This window comes from Pecten maximus, chromosome 15 (genome assembly GCF_902652985.1).
Source record: "Pecten maximus chromosome 15, xPecMax1.1, whole genome shotgun sequence".
Taxonomy (NCBI): domain Eukaryota; kingdom Metazoa; phylum Mollusca; class Bivalvia; order Pectinida; family Pectinidae; genus Pecten; species Pecten maximus.
The window spans coordinates 37,723,578-37,750,349 of NC_047029.1; the positions used below are offsets into that span (position 1 = coordinate 37,723,578).

A 26,772-nucleotide genomic window follows, 5' to 3' on the forward strand; every position below is an offset into this window, starting at 1 on the left:
TATTTTAGGAGAGAGATCCCCATATCTCAGGGAGATTCCCTTGTCTATTTTAGGAGAGAGATCCCCATATCTCAGGGAGATTCCCTTGTCTATTTTAGGAGAGAGATCCCCATATCTCGGGGAGGTTACAATAGATATTTTAGGGAGAGATCCCCATATCTCAGGGAGATTCCCTTGTCTATTTTAGGAGAGAGATCCCCATATTTCAGGGAGATTCCCTTGTCTATTTTAGGAGAGAGATCCCCCATATCTCGGAGAGATTCCCTTGTCTATTTTAGGAGAGAGATCCCATATCTCGGGGAGATTCCAATATCTCTACTTTAGACAGATATTCCCATTTTTTCATTGTCATGTACATGTATATAAGTATGACTTTTGAAAACAACAAAATTCATTTCAATAAATAATGCTTTTTTTCAAATTAAAATAATTTAATGCATAGAAAAGCTCCAATATAATATCTGACACCATTATTTTCAGAGTAATTACATTTTACATGGCTTATATCCATGAATACAAAAAAACAACAACAGTACATCATACTGTCCTATTTAAATGTGCCCTGTTCTGACAACACTGGAGATAAATTAAGAGGATTGGTTAGGTATATGGTAGCCATGGCTGTCTCACTGCTGGTCAAGTTACTCTGATCGTATTCCTCCAGAACTTGCCCTCCTGTGATGATATCCTGTACACTCAGCTCCTGCGACTGGCCATCTAGTGCCTGTGTGTCTAATGCCTGTTCATCTAGGCTCTCAAATGAAGCAATCTGGGCCTCGATTTGAGGTAATGATTCTTGTACTTCGTCTTCAGGAATCTGTATTGTTGGATCGTGGGTCTGCATGTGTCGCAGTAACATGTATTTAGAGTGGAAGGTTTTCTCACAGTCAGAACACTGAAAGCTGTGAGTTATTTGTATCTGCTGCAGTGACACTTGGTCCTCGTGGTGTACTTGGTTTGGTATTGCCGTGTCATGTGTCCGTGTGTGGCGTAGAAGGGCGTACTTGGTGTTGAAACTCTTGTTACAGTCTCGACATTGAAAGGAACGTGGGTTCAGATGGATTGACTTCATGTGTTTCTGCTGGCATGATTTACGTTTGAAGCCGACACCACAGATATCACACAAGTACATACGTAAGCTGGAGTGCATTGCCATGTGTTCTGATAGATGAGCCTACAAAAATCACAAAAGATTATCAATGTTGTAAACAAAATCCAAAGACAGTGAAAATATAATCTGGATAATAAATTTTTTTTTTTTTTTAATTATTTTTAAAAGTTTATCACACAAACCATGCTATATAGCAGGGATGTACAACATACCTTTCATTACACCAAGCCTTTATTACAGTTTTCATTACATCAAAACTTTTTTTAAAGTTTTCATGTTTAAATTAGCTAAATACCAGAGATTGACTGAAATGAAAAATAATTACTTGCAAAACGTTTTTCATTAAATCTTAAAGGGATGGACACTCCCAAAAGATTTTCTATTAAAGACATTCCTCGTCATTCATTTATTTATGAAACAGTGGTGAACTTTTTTAGACATTCCTCGTCATTCATTTATTTATCAAACAGTGGTGAACTTTTTTCAATGTTAAAAACTTCTTGTCAAATTATCTCCAACTCTTTCTAGGCTCATATACATATAGGGTATGTACTCTCACACGACCATATACTAACCTGTGATGGTATGTACTCTCACACGACCATATACTAACCTGTGATGGTATGTACTCTCACACGACCATATACTAACCTGTGATGGTATGTACTCTCACACGACCATATACTAACCTGTGATGGTATGTACTCTCACACGACCATATACTAACCTGTGATGGTATGTACTCTCACACGACCATATACTAACCTATGATGGTATGTACTCTCACACGACCATATACTAACCTGTGATCTTATGTACTCTCACACGACCATATACTAACCTGTGATGGTATGTACTCTCACACGACCATATACTTACCTGAGATGGTATGTACTCTCACACGACCATATAATAACCTGTGATGGTATGTACTCTCACACGACCTTATACTAACCTGTGATGGTATGTACTCTCACATGACCATATACTAACCTGTGATGGTATGTACTCTCACACGACCATATACTAACCTGTGATGGTATGTACTCTCACACGACCATATACTAACCTGTGATGGTATGTACTCTCACACGACCATATACTAACCTGTGATGGTATGTACTCTCACACGACCATATACTAACCTGTGATCTTATGTACTCTCACACGACCATATACTAACCTGTGATCTTATGTACTCTCACACGACCATATACTAACCTGTGATGGTATGTACTCTCACACGACCTTATACTAACCTGTGATGGTATGTACTCTCACACGACCATATACTAACCTGTGATCTTATGTACTCTCACACGACCATATACTAACCTGTGATGGTATGTACTCTCACACGACCTTATACTAACCTGTGATGGTATGTACTCTCACACGACCATATACTAACCTGTGATGGTATGTACTCTCACACGACCATATACTAACCTGTGATGGTATGTACTCTCACACGACCTTATACTAACCTGTGATGGTATGTACTCTCACACGACCATATACTAACCTGTGATGGTATGTACTCTCACACGACCATATACTAACCTGTGATGGTATGTACTCTCACACGACCTTATACTAACCTGTGATGGTATGTACTCTCACACGACCATATACTAACCTGTGATCTTATGTACTCTCACACGACCATATACTAACCTGTGATGGTATGTACTCTCACACGACCTTATACTAACCTGTGATGGTATGTACTCTCACACGACCATATACTAACCTGTGATGGTATGTACTCTCACACGACCTTATACTAACCTGTGATGGTATGTACTCTCACACGACCATATACTAACCTGTGATGGTATGTACTCTCACACGACCATATACTAACCTGTGATGGTATGTACTCTCACACGACCATATACTAACCTGTGATGGTATGTACTCTCACACGACCATATACTAACCTGTGATCTTATGTACTCTCACATGACCATATACTAACCTGTGATGGTATGTACTCTCACACGACCTTATACTAACCTGTGATGGTATGTACTCTCACACGACCATATACTAACCTGTGATCTTATGTACTCTCACACGACCATATACTAATCGTGATGGTATGTACTCTCACACGACCATATACTAACCTGTGATCTTATGTACTCTCACATGACCATATACTAACCTGTGATGGTATGTACTCTCACACGACCATATACTAACCTGTGATGGTATGTACTCTCACACGACCATATACTAACCTGTGATGGTATGTACTCTCACACGACCATATACTAACCTGTGATGGTATGTACTCTCACACGACCATATACTAACCTGTGATGGTATGTACTCTCACACGACCATATACTAACCTGTGATCTTATGTACTCTCACACGACCATATACTAACCTGTGATGGTATGTACTCTCACATGACCATATACTAACCTGTGATGGTATGTACTCTCACACGACCATATACTAACCTGTGATGGTATGTACTCTCACACGACCATATACTAACCTGTGATGGTATGTACTCTCACACGACCTTATACTAACCTGTGATCTTATGTACTCTCACACGACCTTATAAACTCACACCTGACCTTATTATTCACTCACCCGTGACCTGAAGTCTTTGTCACATTCCTTGCACTTGTACTGATACAGACGATATTTCTTGTCGATGTGCGTCACTTTATGTGCTGTCAAGGTGTCTGCACGCTTAAACGAACAACCACACAGATCACACAGAAAGGGTCGAAGGTCAGAGTGCACATTGTTCCTGTGTCGTGCCAAATGTTCCTTGCGCATCGTTTTGTAGTTACAATCCTTACATTGTAGTTCGACAGCGGACGTGTCCTCCACTTTTTGTAATAACTTCGCTGTCTCTTCAGATATAAGTGTTGTTGTTCCATGACTTTTTAAATGTTCGGCAAATTTTTGTGCCTGAAAAACAATTTGACAAAATGTCTATTTCAATACAGTGAAATGTTATATTTTAGGGTTATGTGTATCATGTCAACTTTATATGAAAAGGGGAAAATTAAAGTTTCATGTTTCTAACAGACTTCAATCTACGAGACTGAACAAGCATGTGTGTTTACCATCATGGTTTTTAAAAGTATGTGATACAAAAAGATGTTTTTATTAAGGACTATACCATTGGAATATCTACCTGACCCCAGGACTACACAATAAATCACTTCTATACATGGTTGGATTGCCTTCCTATTACCGCTATTCAATTTGGTAAATAAATTCTATAGGTGGTACCCCTTAAACCAAATCTGGAGTCCTGGGGTGGGGTAGATGTTTTTTCTGGAAAAGTCCTAAAGACATTATGGATAAGAATTTTCAGAAGTATATTTTAGCGTAATCTATTCTTCAATGTTTGTTCTATCAACAAAATTATCAACATTAAATGTGTTGTTATTAACAGCCTGTTCAGTTTCAGATTTCACACAATAAGAGAGCCGTTAAATAAGTTTCTTGATATTTTCAGAAATAATAATGAACAGAACTTAAACATAAATTGTAATATCCTCACTTTGACCGTTTTGAAGGAACATTGCTGACAGCGGAGGTATAACAGGTTCCTGGTATGACGACCTTTGTCGGAGGTTGGCCGATGTTTAACTTTGATGTGTTTGCTGAGTAGAACAGAACTGGTGGAGCGGTACTTGCAGTGGTCACAGCTGAAGAGATGTTTGCTGTGACAGACTTCGTGACATTTAAGCGTACTACTGCGGATAGTTTTAAAATCACAATGTTTACACTCATAAAGCTCAGTGTTATTCGTGTGTAGTTTCATATGCTTGGCAAAATGACTTTCTCGCTTTGACTTGAATGAACAAATCTTGCAAAAGTATTTAAAAGGTGCTAAATTTTCATAGTCTTTCCTTGTCTTTTTCTTTGGAATCCCTGACAAATCTGTAAAACAATTATACAATTTTGTTTAAGAATTGCTTTGGTGTAATGTTTCATCATCTAACGTAACCTTACCCCCATCCTCTGATATAATGATAAACCTTACCCTCATCCTCTGATATAATGATAAACCTTACCCCCATCCTCTGATATAATGATAAACCTTACCCCCATACTCTGATATATTGATAAACCTTACCCCCATCCTCTGATATAATGATAAATCTTACCCCCATCCTCTGATATGATAAACCTTACCCCCATCCTCTGATATAATGATAAACCTTACCCCCATCCTGATATAATGATAAACCTTACCCCCATCCTGATATAATGATAAACCTTACCCCCATCCTCTGATATAATGATAAACCTTACCCCCATACTCTGATGATATAATGATAAACCTTACCCCCATCCTCTGATATAATGATAAACCTTACCCCTATCCTCTGATATAACGATAAACCTTACCCCCATCCTCTGATATAATGATAAATCTTACCCCCATCCTGATATAATGATAAATCTTACCCTCATCCTCTGATATAATGATAAACCTTACCCCCATCCACTGATATAATGATAAACCTTACCCCCATCCTCCGATATAATGATAAACCTTACCCCCATCCTCTGATACAATGATAAACCTTACCCCCATCCTGATATAATGATAAACCTTACCCACATCCTCTGATATAATGATAAACCTTACCCCCATCCTCTGATATAATGATAACCTTACCCCCATCCTCTGATATAATGATAAACCTTAACCCCATCCTCTGATATAATGATAAACCTTACCCCCATCCTCTGATACAATGATAAACCTTACCCCCATCCTCTGATATAATGATAAACCTTACCCCCATCCTCTGATATAATGATAAACCTTACCCCCATCCTCTGATATACTGTATACCTGGTATTTTTCGCCCCAGGTTATTTTCGCCCTTGAGCAACACAAAAGATATTCGCCCCGTTTTAATTTCGCCCTGAACTACTTTTAAGAAATGTATTTTCCTCGTTCACAATCGGAAAATTCTGTTCGGAATTCTCGATGCAATTGCACTCGGAACACTCGGGATTTATCGAGTTCCCCAATTTTCTTTTCTTCGCATATCTCGCTGAGGTGTGAAATGTAATCAGGTGTGAAATTTACAACGTTTACCTGTGTTCAGATTTACTTAAGCCTATATTGATTCAAATAGTATTAGGTATGCATGGTCGATTTTAAGCAAACGCGATGAGTGGTAAGTTCACCGTGCCGTGACTAATTACAAGTCTATAGCTACTGACCAGTGTTTTCTTTTGTTCATTTGTCATCGATTGAAGCCACAAGCGACGGTGAAGTCATACAATCAGCCTTCACAATGGCAGAGACCTATTTGTGTGCATAATTTTAAAACATGTTTGGATTTTAAAAGTTACTTAGTATTTGAAGCTTTTGTTTAAAATGAAATATACTAAACCTAGTACGCTGTCTTAGCCGATATTTTCGATTTAACTCCACGTGATATCGCAAATTTACAAGGCCTATATTTAGATCTAGATTTTATTTCACATTCACAGATTGGAATAAAACAATTACCTATTTTATAAACTAAGTGTAAATATATAACACGTGTTGCCTGTAATTGTATAGGATATAACACACTTGGAAAGTACGAGGGTATGTTTTGGATTCGACTACAAGTAGCCTATGTACGATAACTTGTAAATCCTGCAATTGAGCTTGAAATTTTCGCCGTCATCTTAAATTCGCCCTATCATCAAAGGGCGAAAATGGCGAAAATTAAACGGGGGCGAAAATTACCAGGTATACAGTAATGATAAACCTTACCCCCATCCTGATATAATGATAAACCTTACCCCCATCCTGATATAATGATAAACCTTACCCCCATCCTCTGATATAATGATAAACCTTACCCCCATCCTCTGATATAATGATAACCTTACCCCCATCCTCTGATATAATGATAACCTTTCCCCCATCCTCTGATATAATGATAATCCTTACCCCCATCCTCTGATATAATGACAAACCTTACCCCCATCCTCTGATATAATGATAACCTTACCCTCATCCTCTGTATATTCATTGCTATTCTTGTCTGTGTTCTCTACTCTGTCCGATGGCTGTTGGTTTTCCCTCCCTGAGGTGTCATTTTCACGGACATTTTTGCTTGAGTCTCCCTGAGCTCCATTGTCGGACAACAACTGTTGTTGGTTGGCCTTAAGGTAGTAATTGACTTTCTCTACTGGAGTGGTTCTATAAACAGTTTCTGGCTGTAAAAAGAAGAAAGTTGTGTAAATCTTTGCTCCCATCGTCAGTCACTAACTTGCTTTAACTGGTCAGGGCAAACTGATCATATTATCCATATGAAAATGTCAAATTTTTAAAAATGCTGGAATCACCAAATCAACGAGAGATCCAAGATCCCACTATCAAATGATCTTTATTGGACTGATGGAAAATTGGTCTTTTCTCTACTTTTCTCATCTGTCCTCTTTTCTCTATAGATAAAATTTGAGAATGATTCATGCGCATGCAGAGCTATTGGAGAAATTGAGATAAAATAGATTTCAATTGTTAAAATTCTGATCAGTTTCAAAATAAAATATGTATAACCAAGGGGGGAACATACATATGAAATTGAGTCAGACAGGTCCACTAAGAATTTTCTGAGAAATATCAAAAATATAATTGATTACAATATTACAAGGGTTTACTCGATACCGTTTAAACACTGATAAAGTCTTGATTGTGTAGGTTCTAGACCAAATGTTTGATCAATGCAGGTTGGTGACACTGCATTCTCATAAGTTCGACACGTTCACTGTTGAGGGACTGTAATATAAGTTCGACACCTTCACTGTTGAGGGACTGTTATACTGATACAGCCTTGATTATGTAGGGTTTAGAACCGATGTTAGATTATGTAGGGTTTAGACCCGATGATAGATTATGTAGGGTTTAGACCCGATGTTAGTTTGACACGTTCACTTTTGCGAGTCTGTAATACTGATACAGTCTCGATTATGTAAGGTTTAGACCCGATGTTAGTTTGACACGTTCACTGTTGAGGGACTGTTATACTGATACAGACTTGATTATGTAGGGTTTAGACCCGATGTTAGTTTGACACCTTCACTGTTGAGGGACTGTAATACTGATACAGTCTTGATTATGTAGGGTTTAGACCTGATGTTAGTTTAACACCTTTACTGTTGAGAGACTGTGATATAAGTTTGACACGTTCACTGTTGAGAGACTGTGATATAAGTTTGACACGTTCACTGTTGAGAGACTGTGATATAAGTTTGACACATTCACTGTTGAGAGTCTGTAATATAAGTTTGACACGTTCACTGTTGGGGGACTGTTATACTGATACAAACTTGATTATGTAAGGTTTAGACCCGATGTTAGATTATGTAGGGTTTAGACCCGATGTTAGATTATGTAGGGTTTAGACCCGATGTTAGTTTGACACGTTCACCGTTGAGGGACTGTTCTACTGATACAAACTTGATTATGTAAGGTTTAGACCCGATGTTAGATTATGTAGGGTTTAGACCCGATGTTAGATTATGTAGGGTTTAGACCCGATGTTAGTTTGACACGTTCACCGTTGAGGGACTGTTATACTGATACAGCCTCGATTATGTAGGGTTTAGACCCGATGTTAGTTTGACACGTTCACCGTTGAGAGACTGTAATACTGATACAGTCTTGATTATGTAGGGTTTAGACCCGATGTTAGATTATGTCGGGTTTAGACCCGATGTTAGATTATGTAGGGTTTAGACCCGATGTTAGTTTATGTCGGGTTTAGACCCGATGTTAGATTATGTAGGGTTTAGACCCGATGTTAGTTTATGTAGGGTATAGACCCGATGTTAGATTATGTAGGGTTTAGACCCGATGTTAGATTATGTAGGGTTTAGACCCGATGTTAGTTTATGTAGGGTATAGACCCGATGTTAGATTATGTAGGGTTTAGACCCGATGTTAGATTATGTAGGGTTTAGACCCGATGTTAGATTATGTAGGGTTTAGACCCGATGTTAGTTTGACACCTTTACTGTTGAGAGACTGTGATATAAGTTTGACACGTTCACTGTTGGGGGACTGTGATACCTTTCTCTTCCTTCGTGATCTCTTTGGCCGTTCCTCCTCTTGACTGTCCTCAGCGTCCGCCACAAAACTGTACTGGTTAAATCTAGCGGGTTGTCGGATTCCACGCCCGTACGTGGACACAGCAGGGACCAGGATGTCACACATGGCGGAGAAGTCGGAGGTACTTGTAGGATCTGTCTGTATACATTTGTCATTTGTGTTGTCTTCCCTCACATTGATTCCTTTCCTGTTTTCTACAATAATAGTGTAATAAGCAATCCCATCAAACATGCCTTAAATTCATTTTGTGCAATTTTTTTCTATTAAAGACAACAAAATGTTTCCAGTAGAAACACATTAATGGGACAGTCTAATCAGATGCCATTGTCATGTGACATATCAAAATTTGTTTTAGAATGTACGTTTTTAAAATTTCTGGCATCATCCTTCATGAATTGTAAGTATCATGTAACTAAGTCTATAGCTCGGTCAACACTAATTCTGAATCAAAGTGAGAGGGGAGTTATTGTAGGACAATTATGTATACATCATTTGAATGCATGTATTGTTACGTTACATACATTATGTATATTCAAAAAAGGTTTCAACATAATTATTAAACAGCTTTTCACAGTTTTTATTATTCAACATGAATGCCATCTGAAAGCAGTCCATGATCAAAGCTGTAATGTACAGTTCCTGTTGTATAGTAACCTTTTAGTAGCTTGAGGAGTTTACGATGTAGACCAAGCAGCTCGGACAGTTTGCCAGACACACACCAGGCACTGGCCTCTTTGTGCCAGACAAGGTCGTTACGATTCTGAAGGTCGTCAAGAAACATGGACTTCGTGTTGATAATAGCATCCAGAACAGTATCTGATAGAAAAGCTTGAATGTTTGAAAATATCTGAAATTATAATAGAAAATACTCATTGTTTAATATTTTCTTATACAAAGATTGAATGTTTGAAATTATTTTATTGAAACAGTAAATGCTTAATATTTGAGGTTTTTTTAACAAAAAAAATAAACAAATCTTTTATCCAGAATTCTTAGTAAACAGATAAACAAGTGAAATTCAACCATTTACTGTCTAATTCCACAATTAACAAAACATTCAAATTCAAATTAAATCTTAAACATTTAAAAAGAGCAAATAAAATATAAATTCTTGGTTCCATATCAAGTAAACAATTCAAAGATTTTTCTTAAATGCAGGATTTTACAAGATTTCAAAGAATGTAATGAGTTGTACTTTATTTTCAATTTATGGACTTAAAACCCGAATGTTATGCATGTGTCTCACTTCTGTTTCTTGGCAATCTCGTACTGTGTCTTCAGCAATTTGAAAAGGGACAATGACAAAAATGGGGATGCATCATAATATCCCTCATGTCATTATAAAAGTGTAAAGAATCAAAAACAAATAATGATATCGGTATCCATATCAAATCATGGGAGAAGTGTAACAGCTGAAACAGTACCGGCCATCGTGTCACTATCACTACCTGGGACTATATATTTTTCTATGTATGTGAAGACTTTTCAGTGACATACTATGGTAACATCTACATTAAACTAACCCATTGTTGCCCTATTACATTTTACAAACCTCTTCTGTACTGGTTTTAAGTAACCCTGTGTTTCCCTACTAAAACATTTGTGTTGTACAAACCTCTTCTGTATTGGTTTTAAGTAACCCCGTGTTCAGTGTTGTACAAACCTCTTCTGTACTGGTTTTAAGTAACCCCGTGTTCAGTGTTGTACAAACCTCCTCTGTACTGGTTTTAAGTAACCCTGTGTTCAGTATTGTACAAACCTCTTCTGTACTGGTTTTAAGTAACCCCGTGTTCAGTGTTGTACAAACCTCCCCTGTACTGGTTTTAAGTAACCCTGTGTTCAATGTTGTACAAACCTCCTCTGTACTGGTTTTAAGTAACCCCATGATCACTGTTGTACAAACCTCTTCTGTACTGGTTTTAAGTAACCCTGTGTTCAGTGTTGTACAAACCTCCCATGTACTGGTTTTAAGTAACCCTGTGTTCAGTGTTGTACAAACCTCTTCTGTACTGGTTTTAAGTAACCCCGTGTTCCCCTACTAAAACATTTGTGTTGTACAAACCTCTTCTGTACTGGTTTTAAATAACCCGTGTTCCCCTGTTAAAACATTTGTGTTGTACAAACCTCTTCTGTACTGGTTTTAATTAACCCTGTGCCACTGTGCTGTAGTAGCTGATTGTCCTTCGGTAAAATACTGGCCTCTTCAGCGTTTGAGAATGCCGTTTCATTTCCAGAAGGATAAGTGTCTTCCATCAGTTCCAGCATACAGGAGTTAGAAGGAAGGCCGTCCTGGGTCGACACAATATTAACCTGCATACCCTCACTAAAAACTGATGGCAGGTGGGTACTGGTGACAGAATAACTGGTACCTTGGTTCTTAGCTACTACACCTGAAACAGAGAAAATCAATTACACATCTTTTCACTACACCTGAAATAAAGAAAACCAATTACGCATCATAGCTGCAGAGGGAATATATTTATCATTTCTTATCGTGTAATAAGTCCAGGGGAGGTAACCTCTGACTAAGTAATTAAGGGTCTGATTGCAGAACAATACAGTAGCTTTTGTTATTTTTTTACTGAACCACGAAAGATATAGATGGCTTATTATCAGACATGGGCTAACTACCAATAAAATTGAATTTTATGTTTCATCTCCATATAGAAAACAAGTTTCTCAAAGAAAGGCTATCTGTCAAATAGCTATTTTTTTTCATCTTTGTCCATTGAAACTTTAGTGACTGACTCATGACTTTCACTTGACATTTGCAAGCACTGTAAATTAGTTTGGACTCTTTTGCATGCAAAGTCATGTCTATTTCTACCATGTTTCGATCCTTCAGATTCATGATTTGAACTTGAAATTGATCTGAAATTTATTGATGTCAAGGTTTAACAATGATCATGTACACATCATTTGGTTTTCAAAAAAAAAGACCCTTGGCTTAGGTAGCAGTGTACAGTAAAAATGCCAAATTCTGAAAAATATATGGCACATGTTTTAGATATGTAAACATTGCCAGTTAACCTTACATATAACCTCTAATAAAGTATATATATTTGAAATCTGTACAACATTTGCAATTTTAATAGAGCTCTGAAGGATAAGTAAACTGATATTTTCTGTGATTTTTAGAGCTGGGAATACCATGGTAACAGCTTAAAAAATTCTCAAAAATTGCAAAATATTATGATATTTGACCCAAAATGGCACAATTCTCTACACAATTTTTTTTCTGAAACCTATTTAAAATTAAATATCTCTATCCCAAAGACAGAATTAATCTTGTTTGGACATATGTTGTAAATTAAGTTTTTCCGCTATCTTACCTTTTCTGTGGGATTCCATTTTGCGTTGTAGGCAAAACTAAATTTCCTGTGTAAACACACGTTCGGAAAATACGGATATTTAAAATCCGGAACCAATTTATTGATTTTTGTTTTAATAAATGTGAAGCCTGTATGTACTACTTCATACTGAATATACCAATTATAGTGTACATTTATTTTTTCATTTTTTATGCATATCATAATACAGGAGTTATTTGCTTAACAAAAAAATTGCCCATGGCCAGGCTGTCTTACTGTGGTGTGCTATGATATAGGGGCCCCATCAACTTAACTAACCCTATAGATACTGACTGCCCCTGAATTCACAACATAAATGTATATGTACACAGTCAAACCTTTTTACCACCAAGTCTGTGGGGTCATAAAAAAACTTTGAGGTATCCAAGTTATCGAGGTAACTTTATTTACAATTTTTACTGATGGAAATGAATTTTCACTTTGATTAATCATTAAACAGAGTCTCTGAGTTTGACTCTATTTATATATGTAATGATGTGAGTGAACATTCTCTTACTCTGAATAGATGTACCAATACCTTTGTGTCTGTGTGAGATGTCCCTATCTCACCCTCGGGGTGATCATCCTCACCCACCCATCCCAACCTAAAGGGGAGAAAGGTTCAATAAGTCTGACGGTATTACCTGAGGTTTGTCGGTCTGTGTGTGTCACAGTAACATCATTGGAGGACAATCTCGTCATATCAGAAGCCGATACCTGCATGTGACTATCTATGGTGTTTACATTCACTGTGATCGGCTGGCCATTCAGGTCCAGGACAGGGATCGACTGGAAAGTTATCCCGGGTTGGTCCAACAACCTATATGTTAAATAGATTTCTCATTATTAGGTTGTTTTTCTTCTTCAAGCAGCTTGACAATTCCCATTTTTACAAGAGATCCAAATCGAGGATTTGGTGTCTACCAATATTGGACACATCCTGGAAGAAGTATAATTCATCAGTTAGGGAAAATCACCAACCTTGACCTATAATCTGGTGACCCTGATCTCTGATGAACTTGGCCATTGGTCATGAACTCCTCATTTAAATTTGATTCTGATAATGTTTGCTTCATAATGTCATAACAAAAGACTTACCCTGTCAATGTTAATAGAGAGTTAAAAAAAAGGATAACTTTACAAAATTTGTACATTTCCCTTCCAATTTCAGAAAATATTAAAAGTATTACATATGTATAGTAAAACAATAATCGTATTTATTCTACAATAATTGAAAAGCAAGTTTTCACTCTTGTTAGTGCCGATAAAAGCCTGTGAGAGGTCTTAGTGTGGGAGGAAACCAGAGTACCCGGAGAAAACCCACGTAATCGGGCAGTTGAACTTTACCTTTTCACGTCCGATTGGGGAATCAAATCCCAGTCGTCTAGGTGAAAGGCAAGTGTGTTACCGCTGTACCATCCGACCACCCATGTATATCATAAAAGTGTAATTTAACATACTTGTGTATTTAGATCATTAATTAGAAACAATATAAATTCACAGAAACTATAATTAACTTATTCATAATTTAACACGATACTAACAGCATGGTAATCACTAAAATGTGAATGTTTACAGTATGATTATTAACCTATAAACTTACCTCGTCCAGGATACATTGTCTGTATCCATTATAGGAAGTGTTACCATGCCAACAGGGTTTTTATCTTGACCCGAAACATCAGTTGCATTAGTAGACCTGAAAATCAAAATAAGAGACCAAAAGGCTGTAATTGTCATCTTAGTGATTTTGTTTAAAATACAAAATTAACATCTGATAGAAATTACAAAATACAACACATCACCTCAATGCATTTCTAACACTGTATGAAGTACTTTTTCTATTTTTATATAAACTATAGAAAACTTAACCACTTCTCCAAAGGGGGAAATGATGCCCCAGGGTAGTCAATTTCACACTTTTGAGCACCTTCTCATTTCTAAAGAGCAGTACTAGACTCAGGACATATCTGGGTTTGAAGGTGATTGTTGTTACCATTTAAGACAATTTCATTTGACCTCCAATCCCTATGGGCTCTAAAGGAAGCTTACATAAACAATTTTGGTTCATCTTATGCCATGGAAGTTTCCTGCAAAATCTCATCAAAATCGGTTCAGGGATTTTGAATGAGATGTCGGCAATGTAGAAAAGTTTATTGATGATGCATGATAACCGAGACAGAACATGATAGCAATATGCCAATAAGTCATCCTGACCCTTCGGATTGGGTGACCTTATCAATTGATAATAATTGAAAACAAAATTAGGTTCCACCTGTTTTACCTGTCTAAGTGGATTGAATACAGTCCCACCCACGTCAGGGTGGATCTTACAATCCCATCCACGTCAGGGTGGATTTTATATGGTCTCACACCTGACAGTGTGGATTTTACAGTTTCTTAGCTGACAGTGTGGATTTTATATTCTCACACCTGACAGTGTGGATTTTATATTCTCACACCTGACAGTGTGGATTTTACACACTCACACCTGACAGTGTGGATTTTACACACTCTCACACCTGACGGCATGGATTTTACACACTCTCACACTCTCACACCTGACAGTGTGGATTTTACACACTCTCACACCTGACGGTGTGGATTTTACACAGTCTCACACCTGACGGTGTGGATTTTACAGTTTCTTAGCTGACAGTGTGGATTTTATATCGTCTCACACCTGACAGTGTGGATTTTACAGTTTCTTAGCTGACAGTGTGGATTTTATATCGTCTCACACCTGACAGGGTGGATTTTACACACTCTCACACCCGACGGCGTGGATTTTACACACTCTCACACCCGACAGGGTGGATTTTACACACACTCACACCTGACAGTGTGGATTTTATATCGTCTCACACCTGACAGTGTGGATTTTACAGTTTCTTAGCTGACAGTGTGGATTTTATATCGTCTCACACCTGACAGGGTGGATTTTACACACTCTCACACCCGACGGCGTGGATTTTACACACTCTCACACCCGACAGGGTGGATTTTACACACTCTCACACCCGACAGGGTGGATTTTACACAGTCTCACACCTGACAGTGTGGATTTTACACAGTCTCACACCTGACAGTGTGGATTTTACACACTCTCACACCTGACAGGGTGGATTTTACACACTCTCACACCCGACAGCGTGGATTTTACACACTCTCACACCCGACAGTGTGGATTTTAACTCTCACATCCGACGGCGTGGATTTTACACACTCTCACACCTCACAGTGTGGATTTTACACAGTCTCACACCTGACAGTGTGGATTTAAACACTCTCACACCTGACAGTGTGGATTTTACACAATCTCACACCCGACAGTGTGGATTTTACACACTCTCACACCTGACAGTGTGGATTTTACATACTCTCACACCTGACGGTGTGGATTTTACACACTCTCACACCTGACAGTGTGGATTTTACACACTCTCACACCCGACAGAGTGGATTTTACAGTTTCTTAGCTGACAGTGTGGATTTTACACACTCTCACACCTGACAGTGTGGATTTTACACACTCTCACACCTGACAGTGTGGATTTTACAGTTTCTTAGCTGACAGTGTGGATTTTACACACTCTCACACCTGACGGTGTGGATTTACCACACTCTCACACCTGACAGTGTGGATTTTACACACTCTCACACCTGACAGGGTGGATTTTACACACTCTCACACCTGACAGTGTGGATTTTACATACTCTCACACCTGACAGGGTGGATTTACCACACTCTCACACCTGACAGGGTGGATTATCATTTTCAAATTATAACCACTGTTATATGTATTATTCATTCATGAAATCACTACTTTATAAGTCAACATGGTTGTTTAGAATTGTTGATATAAAAGAATGTTTTTTTTGTTATTAATTACTGAAATTGTCTTTAGCTACGTTCTTGTATATACAATGTCGCTTGAAATGACAATCAAAATTTGGATAAGAACAGGTTTGGAATATCTTTGGCTTTGTAAGGATGAACTGAAACTCCAATGCGTCCCCTCATTACAGAGGTTAATGAGAGGTAACCCGAGTTTCCTCTGATCCTAACACCAACTCAGATTATCTGGTACCAGATCTAGACATATATGCATGGTGTCAGGGCCAGCAGAGAAACTCGGGCTACACAGCATGAGAGGCAAAAAATGTGACCTCAAGACACCTTGCAATTGCATTGATGTACAGGGAAGTAATAAGTGCTATTAAAAATGGACGAATTGTAGGTTCTTATTCAAGCGCTGATACATTTGTATATTATAATGACAGAGTCTCAAGTTTTCAAATAAAAAATGCTTTCCAATTTTTACAAGCTGACGCAAAGTGTAGACTATTTTAAAACAAAACCTTACAACAATGCACCGTACAAACGAGAGTATTGTTTCTTCACTTAAATACACGTATCATAACTCGATTTCACTCACGTAGCCATCTTTTTACCGAAGCAGAGAAAGAATTCCTGTGTTTTCCCTTATGGTAGATTGTCACTGTTAAAAAGATCAGCCATCTTTACGGTGTCGGGGGACTTTTATACAGACATAATATAATCCTATAATCCACATGTTTTCTCGTCGCGATACAGTTCAAGGACATTAACAATGCAGACTTATTTACATCAATAACAAATGGCAGAAGAAATAAATAGTGAATTTACGCACACGGACGACCATCTTGTTTTTAAGGAAACAGTACTAAGATGGACGGACATATTTATTCATGTTACACCGGTGCTGTTATATGCGTTGTACTAATATCCAACATTTATTTAAACACGGACTTATAACGATATGTATGTCTAATGTGTATCCATGGTTAAAGGTTTTATGTTAATTTTTGTTATCGTGCTAAACATACTTTAAATCAATATGATTCATGCAAGCAAGAAACCTATAAGTTAATTGGAGGGGAACATATTGATATTTTAATTGTCCTCCATTAATCCTTCATTCAGAAATGAGCAAACGCCGTCTATATGTAGATCTATTTTAGTTGAAGATTTTTTAAGATAATTATTTGTTTCTAAATGACCATGAAGTAGAGTGAAATGTTATCTAGAATCACTGCATGCTCATATAAGGATTTAATGGATTTTTTTTGTCATTTTCATAGCGGCTATGAATAGCAGTAGCTACACTTTGTAGATATCTACATGTATATCCCTTGCCTTGTTGTGCTAACGCACACCTCGGAAGATATATAGATAGGAAGCTATTCATAGCCGCAATGAAAATGGAAAAATATCATTCATTTCAATTATCTATTATGGCAGAGACCTATCTCTGATTATGGTAAAGCATTTATCTCTGTCGGTGACGGTGTTTATTTCACGTATTGTAGATGGTAAATCATTGATCCCTGTCGTTGAGGTCATGTTCATTTCACGTATTGTAGATGGTAAATCATTGATCCCTGTCGTTGAGGTCATGTTCATTGATCCCTGTCGATGACGCCGTGTTAATTTATTTCATGTATTTGTAGATGGTTAATCATTGCATGGTCCATGTCGTTGACGCCGTTTAAATGGTCCATGTCATTGACGCTGTTTATTTCACGTATTACACATAGTAAATCAATGGTCCATGTCGTTGACGCTGTTTGTTTCACGTACAATGTATTACACATAGTAAATCAATGGTCCATGTCGTTGACGCTGTTTGTTTCACGTATTACACATGGTAAATCAATGGTCCATGTCGTTGGCGCTGTTTATTTCACGTATTATACATGGTAAATCAATGGTCCATGTCTTGACGCTGTTTGTTTCACGTATTACACATAGTAAATCAATGGTCCATGTCATTGACGCTGTTCATTTCACGTATTATACATGGTAAATCAATGGTCCATGTCGTTGACGCTGTTTATTTCACGTATTATACATGGTAAATCAATGGTCCATGTCGTTGACGCTGTTTATTTCACGTATTATACATGGTAAATCAATGGTCCATGTCGTTGACGTTGTTTGTTTCACGTATTATACATGGTAAATCAATGGTCTATGTCGTTGACGTTGTTTATTTCACGTATTATACATGGTAAATCAATGGTCCATGTCGTTGACGTTGTTTGTTTCACGTATTATACATGGTAAATCAATGGTCTATGTCGTTGACGTTGTTTGTTTCACGTATTATACATGTACATGGTAAATCAATGGTCCATGTCGTTGACGCGGCATGTTTATTTCACCTACTGGGCACTCCCAGAAATCCTGATATGCGGCGTAATCCATGGACTTCCAATTAAGATTGCAGTGAGTAGGTGTTTTATAATCAGGTTTAAAATCATTATTGCTGAAAAGGTATTATAAGAATGTGTTATTTAACTTTTTCTTTCAAATATGAAAAGTCGCTGATAGACTTTGTAGAAATGAACCCTACCAAGGTATTGGCTTTCATGTTCAAAAGTCAGTAATTGGGTTTCCCGACCATCACACATATGTAACAGGAGAGGAGAAAATGTAGCAGCCAGATCGGGGTTCGAACCCGGGACCCTCCGAACTCTAGACGGACACTCTACCACTGAGCTACCTGGGTGCCGATGATCGACCCAGTCCAGTTCCGCTACATTCCTCCCTCCTTTTTTCAAGTCTTCGCCCCCGAAGACCACAAGTTCGGATATCACCTTGCTAAGCATACTCCCAATGCTTTTAAACAAGGGTAGGCAAAGCTCGCCAATTATGTAACAGGAGAGGAGAAAATGTAGCAGCCAGACCGGGATTCGAACCCGGGACCCTCCGAACTCTAGACGGACACTCTACCACTGAACTACCTCGTCGCCGAGGATCGACCTAGTCTTGTTCCGCTACACATACAAGTTCTGTTTACTCCTTCAGTACGCCACGGACATTGGAATTAATCATACACATATTAAGTAAACTGTATTACGTGAAGGTTGTTAGAAAGATCCGGATACATACGTGAACGTTGTTAGAAAGATCCGGATACATACGTGAAGGTTGTTAGAAAGATCCGGATACATACGTGAACGTTGTTAGAAAGATCCGGATAAATACGTGAACGTTGTTAGAAAGATCCGGATAAATACGTGAACGTTGTTAGAAAGATCCGGATAAATACGTGAAGGTTGTTACAAAGATCCGGATAAATACGTGAACGTTGTTAGAAAGATCCGGATAAATACGTGAACGTTGTTAGAAAGATCCGGATAAATACGTGAACGTTGTTAGAAAGATCCGGATAAATACGTGAACGTTGTTAGAAAGATCCGGATAAATACGTGAACGTTGTTAGAAAGATCCGGATAAATACGTGAACGTTGTTAGAAAGATCCGGATACATACGTGAACGTTGTTAGAAAGATCCGGATAAACACGTGAACGTTGTTAGAAAGATCCGGATACATACGTGAACGTTGTTAGAAAGATCCGGATAAACACGTGAACGTTGTTAGAAAGATCCGGATAAATACGTGAACGTTGTTAGAAAGATCCGGATAAATACGTGAACTTTGTTAGAAAGATCCGGATAAACACGTGAACGTTGTTAGAAAGATCTGGATACATACGTGAACGTTGTTAGAAAGATCCGGATAAATACGTGAACGTTGTTAGAAAGATCCGGATAAATACGTGAACGCTGTTAGAAAGATCTGGATACATACGTGAACGTTGTTAGAAAGATTCGGATAAAAACGTGAACGTTGTTAGAAAGATCTGGATAAATACGTGAACGTTGTTAGAAAGATCCGGATAAATACGTGAACGTTGTTAGAAAGATCCGGATAAATACGTGAACGTTGTTACAAAGATCCGGATAAATACGTGAACGTTGTTAGAAAGATCCGGATAAACACGTGAACGTTGTTACAAAGATTCGGATAAACACGTGAACGTTGTTAGAAAGATCCGGATACATACGTGAACGTTGTTAGAAAGATCCGGATAAATACGTGAACGCTGTTAGAAAGATCTGGATACATACGTGAACGTTGTTAGAAAGATCCGGATAAAAACGTGAACGTTGTTAGAAAGATCTGGATAAATACGTGAACGTTGTTAGAAAGATCCGGATAAATACGTGAACGTTGTTAGAAAGATCCGGATAAATACGTGAACGTTGTTAGAAAGATCCAAATAAATACGTGAACGTTGCTAGAAAGATCCGGATAAACACGTGAACGTTGTTAGAAAGATCCGGATACATACGTGAACGTTGTTAGAAAGATCCGGATACATACGTGAACGTTGTGAGAAAGATCCGGATACATACGTGAACGTTGTTACAAAGATCCGGATACATACGTGAACGTTGTTACAAAGATCCGGATACATACGTGAACGTTGTGAGAAAGATCCGGATAAATACGTGGAGGTTGTTAGAAAGATTCGGATAAATACGTGAAGGTTGTTAGAAAGATCCGGATAAACACGTGAACGTTGTTAGAAAGATCCGGATAAACACGTGAACGTTGTTAGAAAGATCCGGATAAATACGTGAACGTTGTTAGAAAGATTCGGATAAATACGTGAACGTTGTTAGAAAGATCCGGATAAACACGTGAACGTTGTTAGAAAGATCCGGATAAATACGTGAACGTTGTTAGAAAGATCCGGATAAACACGTGAACGTTGTTAGAAAGATCCGGATAAAAACGTGAACTTTGTTAGAAAGATCCGGATAAATACGTGAACGTTGTTAGAAAGATCCGGATACATACGTGAACGTTGTTAGAAAGATCCGGATAAAAACGTGAACTTTGTTAGAAAGATCCGGATAAATACGTGAACGTTGTTAGAAAGATCCGGATACATACGTGAACGTTGTTAGAAAGATCCGGATAAAAACGTGAACTTTGTTAGAAAGATCCGGATAAATACGTGAACGTTGTTAGAAAGATCCGGATAAATACGTGAACGTTGTTAGAAAGATCCGGATAAATACGTGAACGTTGTTAGAAAGATCCGGATAAACACGTGAACGTTGTTAGAAAGATCCGGATATAAGTGTCAAAAAGAAAAACAGTTCAAGAAACTTAACAATTGCACTAAGCTTACAGTTTAGCAGTAAGCGATCTGCCGGTCATGACGTTAACTTTAATCTAGGACAATACGTCATTTATGTATACAGTGCTGCAATTTCAAGTTTCTCGATACTGGGCCCCCTTTTGTTTCTTTTATTTATAAATGACATTGTGAAAGACATACGAGCTAATATAAAATTATTCGCAGATGACACCTCTTTGTATGTCATTATCGACTCACCTAGGATAAGTGCAGTCGATTTGAATTTCGATCTTCGTAAAATTCATGAATGGTCAGTGAATTGGTTGGTTAACTTCAATCCTACTAAAACAGAAACCTTATTAATATCCAAAAAGACTAATTACCCAATTCATCCTCCTCTATATATGAACAATATTTTGCTTTCTGAGGTAAGTTCACATAGGCATCTCGGTTTGACTCTGTCCAACAATGGCGGTTGGACTGATCATATCAACTTGATCATATCCAAGGTTTCACCAAAATTGAATATTTTACGCAGATTCAAATTCACTTTAGATCGTACTTCCCTTCAAACTCTGTATTTTACTCTTATCCGACCTATTTTTGAATATGGGAACATTGTTTGGGATAACCTTACAAAAACTCAGTCTGACATGCTAGAAAATCTCCAATTAGAGGCAGCGCGTATAGTTACTGGCGGAACTAAACTCACAAGTAGAGTAAAACTTTATCTTGAAACAGGCTGGCTTCCCTTAGAGCAAAGACGTAAACACCACAAAATAATTCATTTCCATAAAATGGTTCACGGTCTCCTTCCTCAGTATCTACAAGAAATTCTTCCTCGACGATAATAGCATCCATGATCACAATACTCGTGTTGGAAATAACTTTCGCCCTCCTCCTTGTCGCACAAGTCTTTACATGAAATCCTTCCTGCCATCTGTAATCCCTTTATGGAATTCCTTGCCAGATGCAATCAAAAGTGATCCGTCCATAACTAAATTGAAAAGTCATTTGAATAAACCACGCCACAAAGTTCCACATTACTTCCTTAGCGGTAATAGACTTGGTCAGATTCACTATGCTAGATTAAGGATGGAGTGCAGTCCACTAAAATTTTATCTATTTCATAAAAATCTTATAGATAGTCCTCTATGCATGTGTAATCATGAAGATGAGACCAACGAACATTTCTTATTACGTTGTCCACTTTTCGCGCAGTTTCGCTTACGTTGTTTTAGTGCTCTAAACTATCCCTTATCAACTGAAATACTACTCTTCGGTGATAACGAACTCACGTATGATGAAAATCTTTTGATTTTTTCCAGTGTTCAAGAATTTATAATTATTTCTAAAAGATTGGAATGATAGTTTTTATTTTTTTTATTCTTTATTGTTTGCACAGCTGTTACAGCAGGTTGTATATCTCATGTCATGGCATAAAATTCCTCTCTGATCTTTTTCTTCTGGTCTTTTCATCTCTCCTCTTTCCGAATTTCCCCATTTTTCATTTATTCAAGTATTACATTGCTCACTTACGTATTCTCCCACTTGCTGCCGTTTACTCAATGTGTCATAAAAGGAAACGGATTAATATAAGTCTTATACTTGTTTCCGAATCCTATTCACATTATGATTGTATGATTGTGTATTGTATATGTATGAATTGAATGAATAAAATAAAGTTTATATTAATTTCAAGTTAATGTGACATATACTGTACCGATAATGAATTACCTGTGGAACACGAATGGTAATATAATGTACCTATCATTGTATTGAATAAATATGTATGCACGTTTGTTTACGTGAACTTAATCCAGATGTCCACGTGTATCGTATGTTATTGTATCTGGACCAAAGTAGTTGGTATTTTACAGATATTCACCTGATATTTAAGGATTAAAGTGCCTTTCTGGTGGTTTTATCAAAGGATAAAGTTCAGAATGGAATCGGTATTTGGAGTGGACCGTGGAGATATTATACAATCAATTCATCGAACCCTAAATAATATACTAGTATTCCGTTTAGGTGTAGTAGGTATATATTACAGATAATCAGGAATATACCATATTCCGTTTAGGTGTAGTAGGTACAATGTATATATAACAGACATTTAAGGATTAAACTGTCTTTTTTTGGTGTCTAAAGTCGATATAGATGCCAGAGCTTTGCAAACAAACGTCATATTGTGCTTATGTTTATATTCTCGACATAATATTTTATTATTTTTGAAAATTAAAATTGAGTTAGCATAAAAATGCCAATATTCGGCGACTTCGTCAATGGGGTTCGACAAATGGAACAGCCTATTTATTCAAAGTGCATTGAAATAATACGAAAAAAAAACCCAGTCTGTTCAATTCTTTTTATTGTTTGTGTAAGAATATTGTATAAAATTTCTTTTTGATACTTTTTAATTAACATAAAGCCATGATTGTTTACGTTAGTTACAAGTAGTTCCGTTAGGTGAATATATTCATGCGCGGCATGGATTGATTTCACGTTTTGGGTGTCAATTATGCTCACATAGACTGCAAATCTTTTTACTTAGTTTATATCGTGGCCTTGCCACCAAAACGTAAATATTCAGGAATATACCATATTCCGTTTACTGTGCACTCGTATAACTAATTTGCTGGTGAGGAGTATAAACCACACATCTTATTGATTTAGTCGGTAATATCACATGACTTATTATGTTGACGTGTGGTCGGTGTATATTGAAATTATTTACCTTTTGTTAAGGTGTGGTCGGTGTTTATTGAAATAATTTACCTTATTATGTTAAGGTGTGGTCGGTGTATATTGAAATAATTTACCTTATTATGTTTAGGTGTGGTCGGTGTTTATTGAAATAATTTCCCTTATGTTAAGGTGTGGTCGGTGTTTATTGAAATAATTTACCTTATGTTAAGGTGTGGTCGGTGTTTATTGAAATAATTTACCTTATGTTAAGGTGTGGTCGGTGTTTATTGAAATAATTTACCTTATGTTAAGGTGTGGTCGGTGTTTATTGAAATAATTTACCTTATTATGTTAAGGTGTGGTCGGTGTATATTGAAATAATTTACCTTATTATGTTAAGGTGTGGTCGGTGTTTATTGAAATAATTTCCCTTATTATGTTAAGGCGTGGTCGGTGTATATTGTAATAATTTACCTTATTATGTTGAGGCGTGGTCGGTGTATATTGTAATAATTTACCTTATTATGTTGACGTGTGGTCGGTGTATATTGAAATAATTTACCTTATTATGTTAAGGCGTGGTCGGTGTATATTGTAATAATTTCCCTTATTATGTTAAGGCGTGGTCGGTGTATATTGAAATAATTTACCTTATTATGTTGACGTGTGGTCAGTGTATATTGAAATAATTTACCTTATTATGTTAAGGTGTGGTCGGTGTATATTGAAATAATTTACCTTATTATGTTGACGTGTGGTCAGTGTATATTGAAATAATTTACCTTATTATGTTAAGGTGTGGTCGGTGTATATTGAAGTAATTTACCTTATTATGTTGACGTGTGGTCGGTGTATATTTAAATAATTTACCTTATTATGTTAAGGCGTGGTCGGTGTATATTGAAATAATTTACCTTATTATGTTAAGGTGTGGTCGGTGTATATTGAAATAATTTACCTTATTATGTTGACGTGTGGTCGGTGTATATTGAAATAATTTACCTTATTATGTTAAGGTGTGGTCGGTGTATATTGAAATAATTTACCTTATTATGTTAAGGTGTGGTCGGTGTATATTGAAATAATTTACCTTATTATGTTAAGGTGTGGTCGGTGTATATTGAAATAATTTACCTTATTATGTTAAGGTGTGGTCGGTGTATATTGAAATAATTTACCTTATTATGATTGGTATACATACTACTATATATATATAGTATTACTATATGACTCCTAATCTCGTACAGTCTTTATACCAGCTTCCGAGAGAGGATAATATATTACTTAGCAAACATGTTGAGACAAGAAATGCACTTTATCGACTTAAAACTATAAAACATCAGTCAATCATAAATGGGCATAACGATCGTTGTCTTATTGTGTTGATACGTTTTTTACACACGCGATATGAAGATATCAAACTTTTTTTTTCGGATCACAGTAAAAAATAATAACTTTCCATGGAATTATACTTTTCTGCGTATTTTTGTGAGGTTCATATGGCAGTCTTGTACTTCGGTATACAAAGTTATTTTGTCACACTCAAATTTAAGTTAATAACTGAATTTGAACAGGAATAGCAAATAGCACAATTGCAATTCAGCAGAATGTTTTCAACTCGAAGGCCCTAAATGAGATTTATGCTAAGATATATACGTTTATCATACATATATTTGCCTGACAAGGGGGGCCGTGGCGGCGGAGTGGTTAAGCTGTCCCGAATCTTTATCACTAGCCCATCACCTCTGGGTTGTTAGTTCGAAACCCACGTGGGACAGTTGCCTGGTACTGACTGTAGGCCGGTGGTTTTCTCCGGATACTCAGGCTTTCCTCCACCTCCTAAACCTGGCACGTCCTTAAATAACCCAGGCTGTTAATAGGACGTTAAACAATAACAGACTAAACAAACCAAACTGGCTCGCTACCTTAATAAATTGTTGATGATTAAATTAAATCGTCTATTTCAGGATATATATCCGAGACCACTGACCTCGAGACAACATGATCCCTCAGTCTACTACCTCTTCTCGCTCTGATAGTTATTCCAATAACTGTACCAGCAGTTTTTGTTGTTTTGAGAAAAGCAGGAATCACTAGAACTTCAAAAGAGCAGAAAATACAGAGGTAGCAAACACTGAGACTACAGACGGACTGAATAAAGGACCAGAGGAAAACAGGAGGACTGAATAAAGGACCAGAGGAAAACAGGAGGACGGTGAACGCTAGGAATGGTATGAAGAGCATGAAGGAGTCGAGGACAGTAGTTGTGATGTATTTTAGATAAGAATAGAAACGATTTTGGTTCATGTTTGTATAATGATGTAGTATTGTTCACATTAACGAACAGCGTATTAGTTACCCTAATCCCACTACCCTGGTATACTTCAGACGTGTAAAATGTGACGCACAAAACATTTTAACCTGAACAATGTTGCATTTTGCGCCCGTAAAGCTCTTTTTAAAAGATCAGATAATACAGAAAGAAATATTCGTAAATTCAAAATGGTGTATAACCCTAACCTATGAT

At 37.2% G+C, this 26,772-nt stretch overlaps 1 protein-coding gene across 2 annotated transcripts; it reads right to left on the bottom strand.

Annotated features, from left to right (window-relative positions):
• Nucleotides 1-410: 410 nt before the first annotated feature.
• Nucleotides 411-17,170, bottom strand: LOC117343621 (zinc finger protein 82 homolog). 2 transcript variants are annotated; one of them, XM_033906058.1, is made up of 10 exons: nt 17,014-17,170; nt 14,178-14,273; nt 13,219-13,394; nt 11,349-11,614; nt 9,879-10,071; nt 9,186-9,418; nt 7,123-7,330; nt 4,653-5,035; nt 3,725-4,051; nt 411-1,174 (listed from the first exon to the last, which is right to left on the bottom strand). In XM_033906058.1, the coding sequence occupies exons 1-10, from the start codon at nt 17,019-17,021 to the stop codon at nt 548-550; spliced, it is 2,517 nt and encodes an 838-aa protein (XP_033761949.1). In that variant the 5' UTR covers nt 17,022-17,170; the 3' UTR covers nt 411-547. The 2 variants fall into 2 exon arrangements, with proteins under 2 accessions (XP_033761949.1, XP_033761950.1); XM_033906059.1 differs by lacking the exons at nt 11,349-11,614; nt 13,219-13,394; nt 14,178-14,273; nt 17,014-17,170 and adding an exon at nt 10,888-11,222.
• Nucleotides 17,171-26,772: the final 9,602 nt, after the last annotated feature.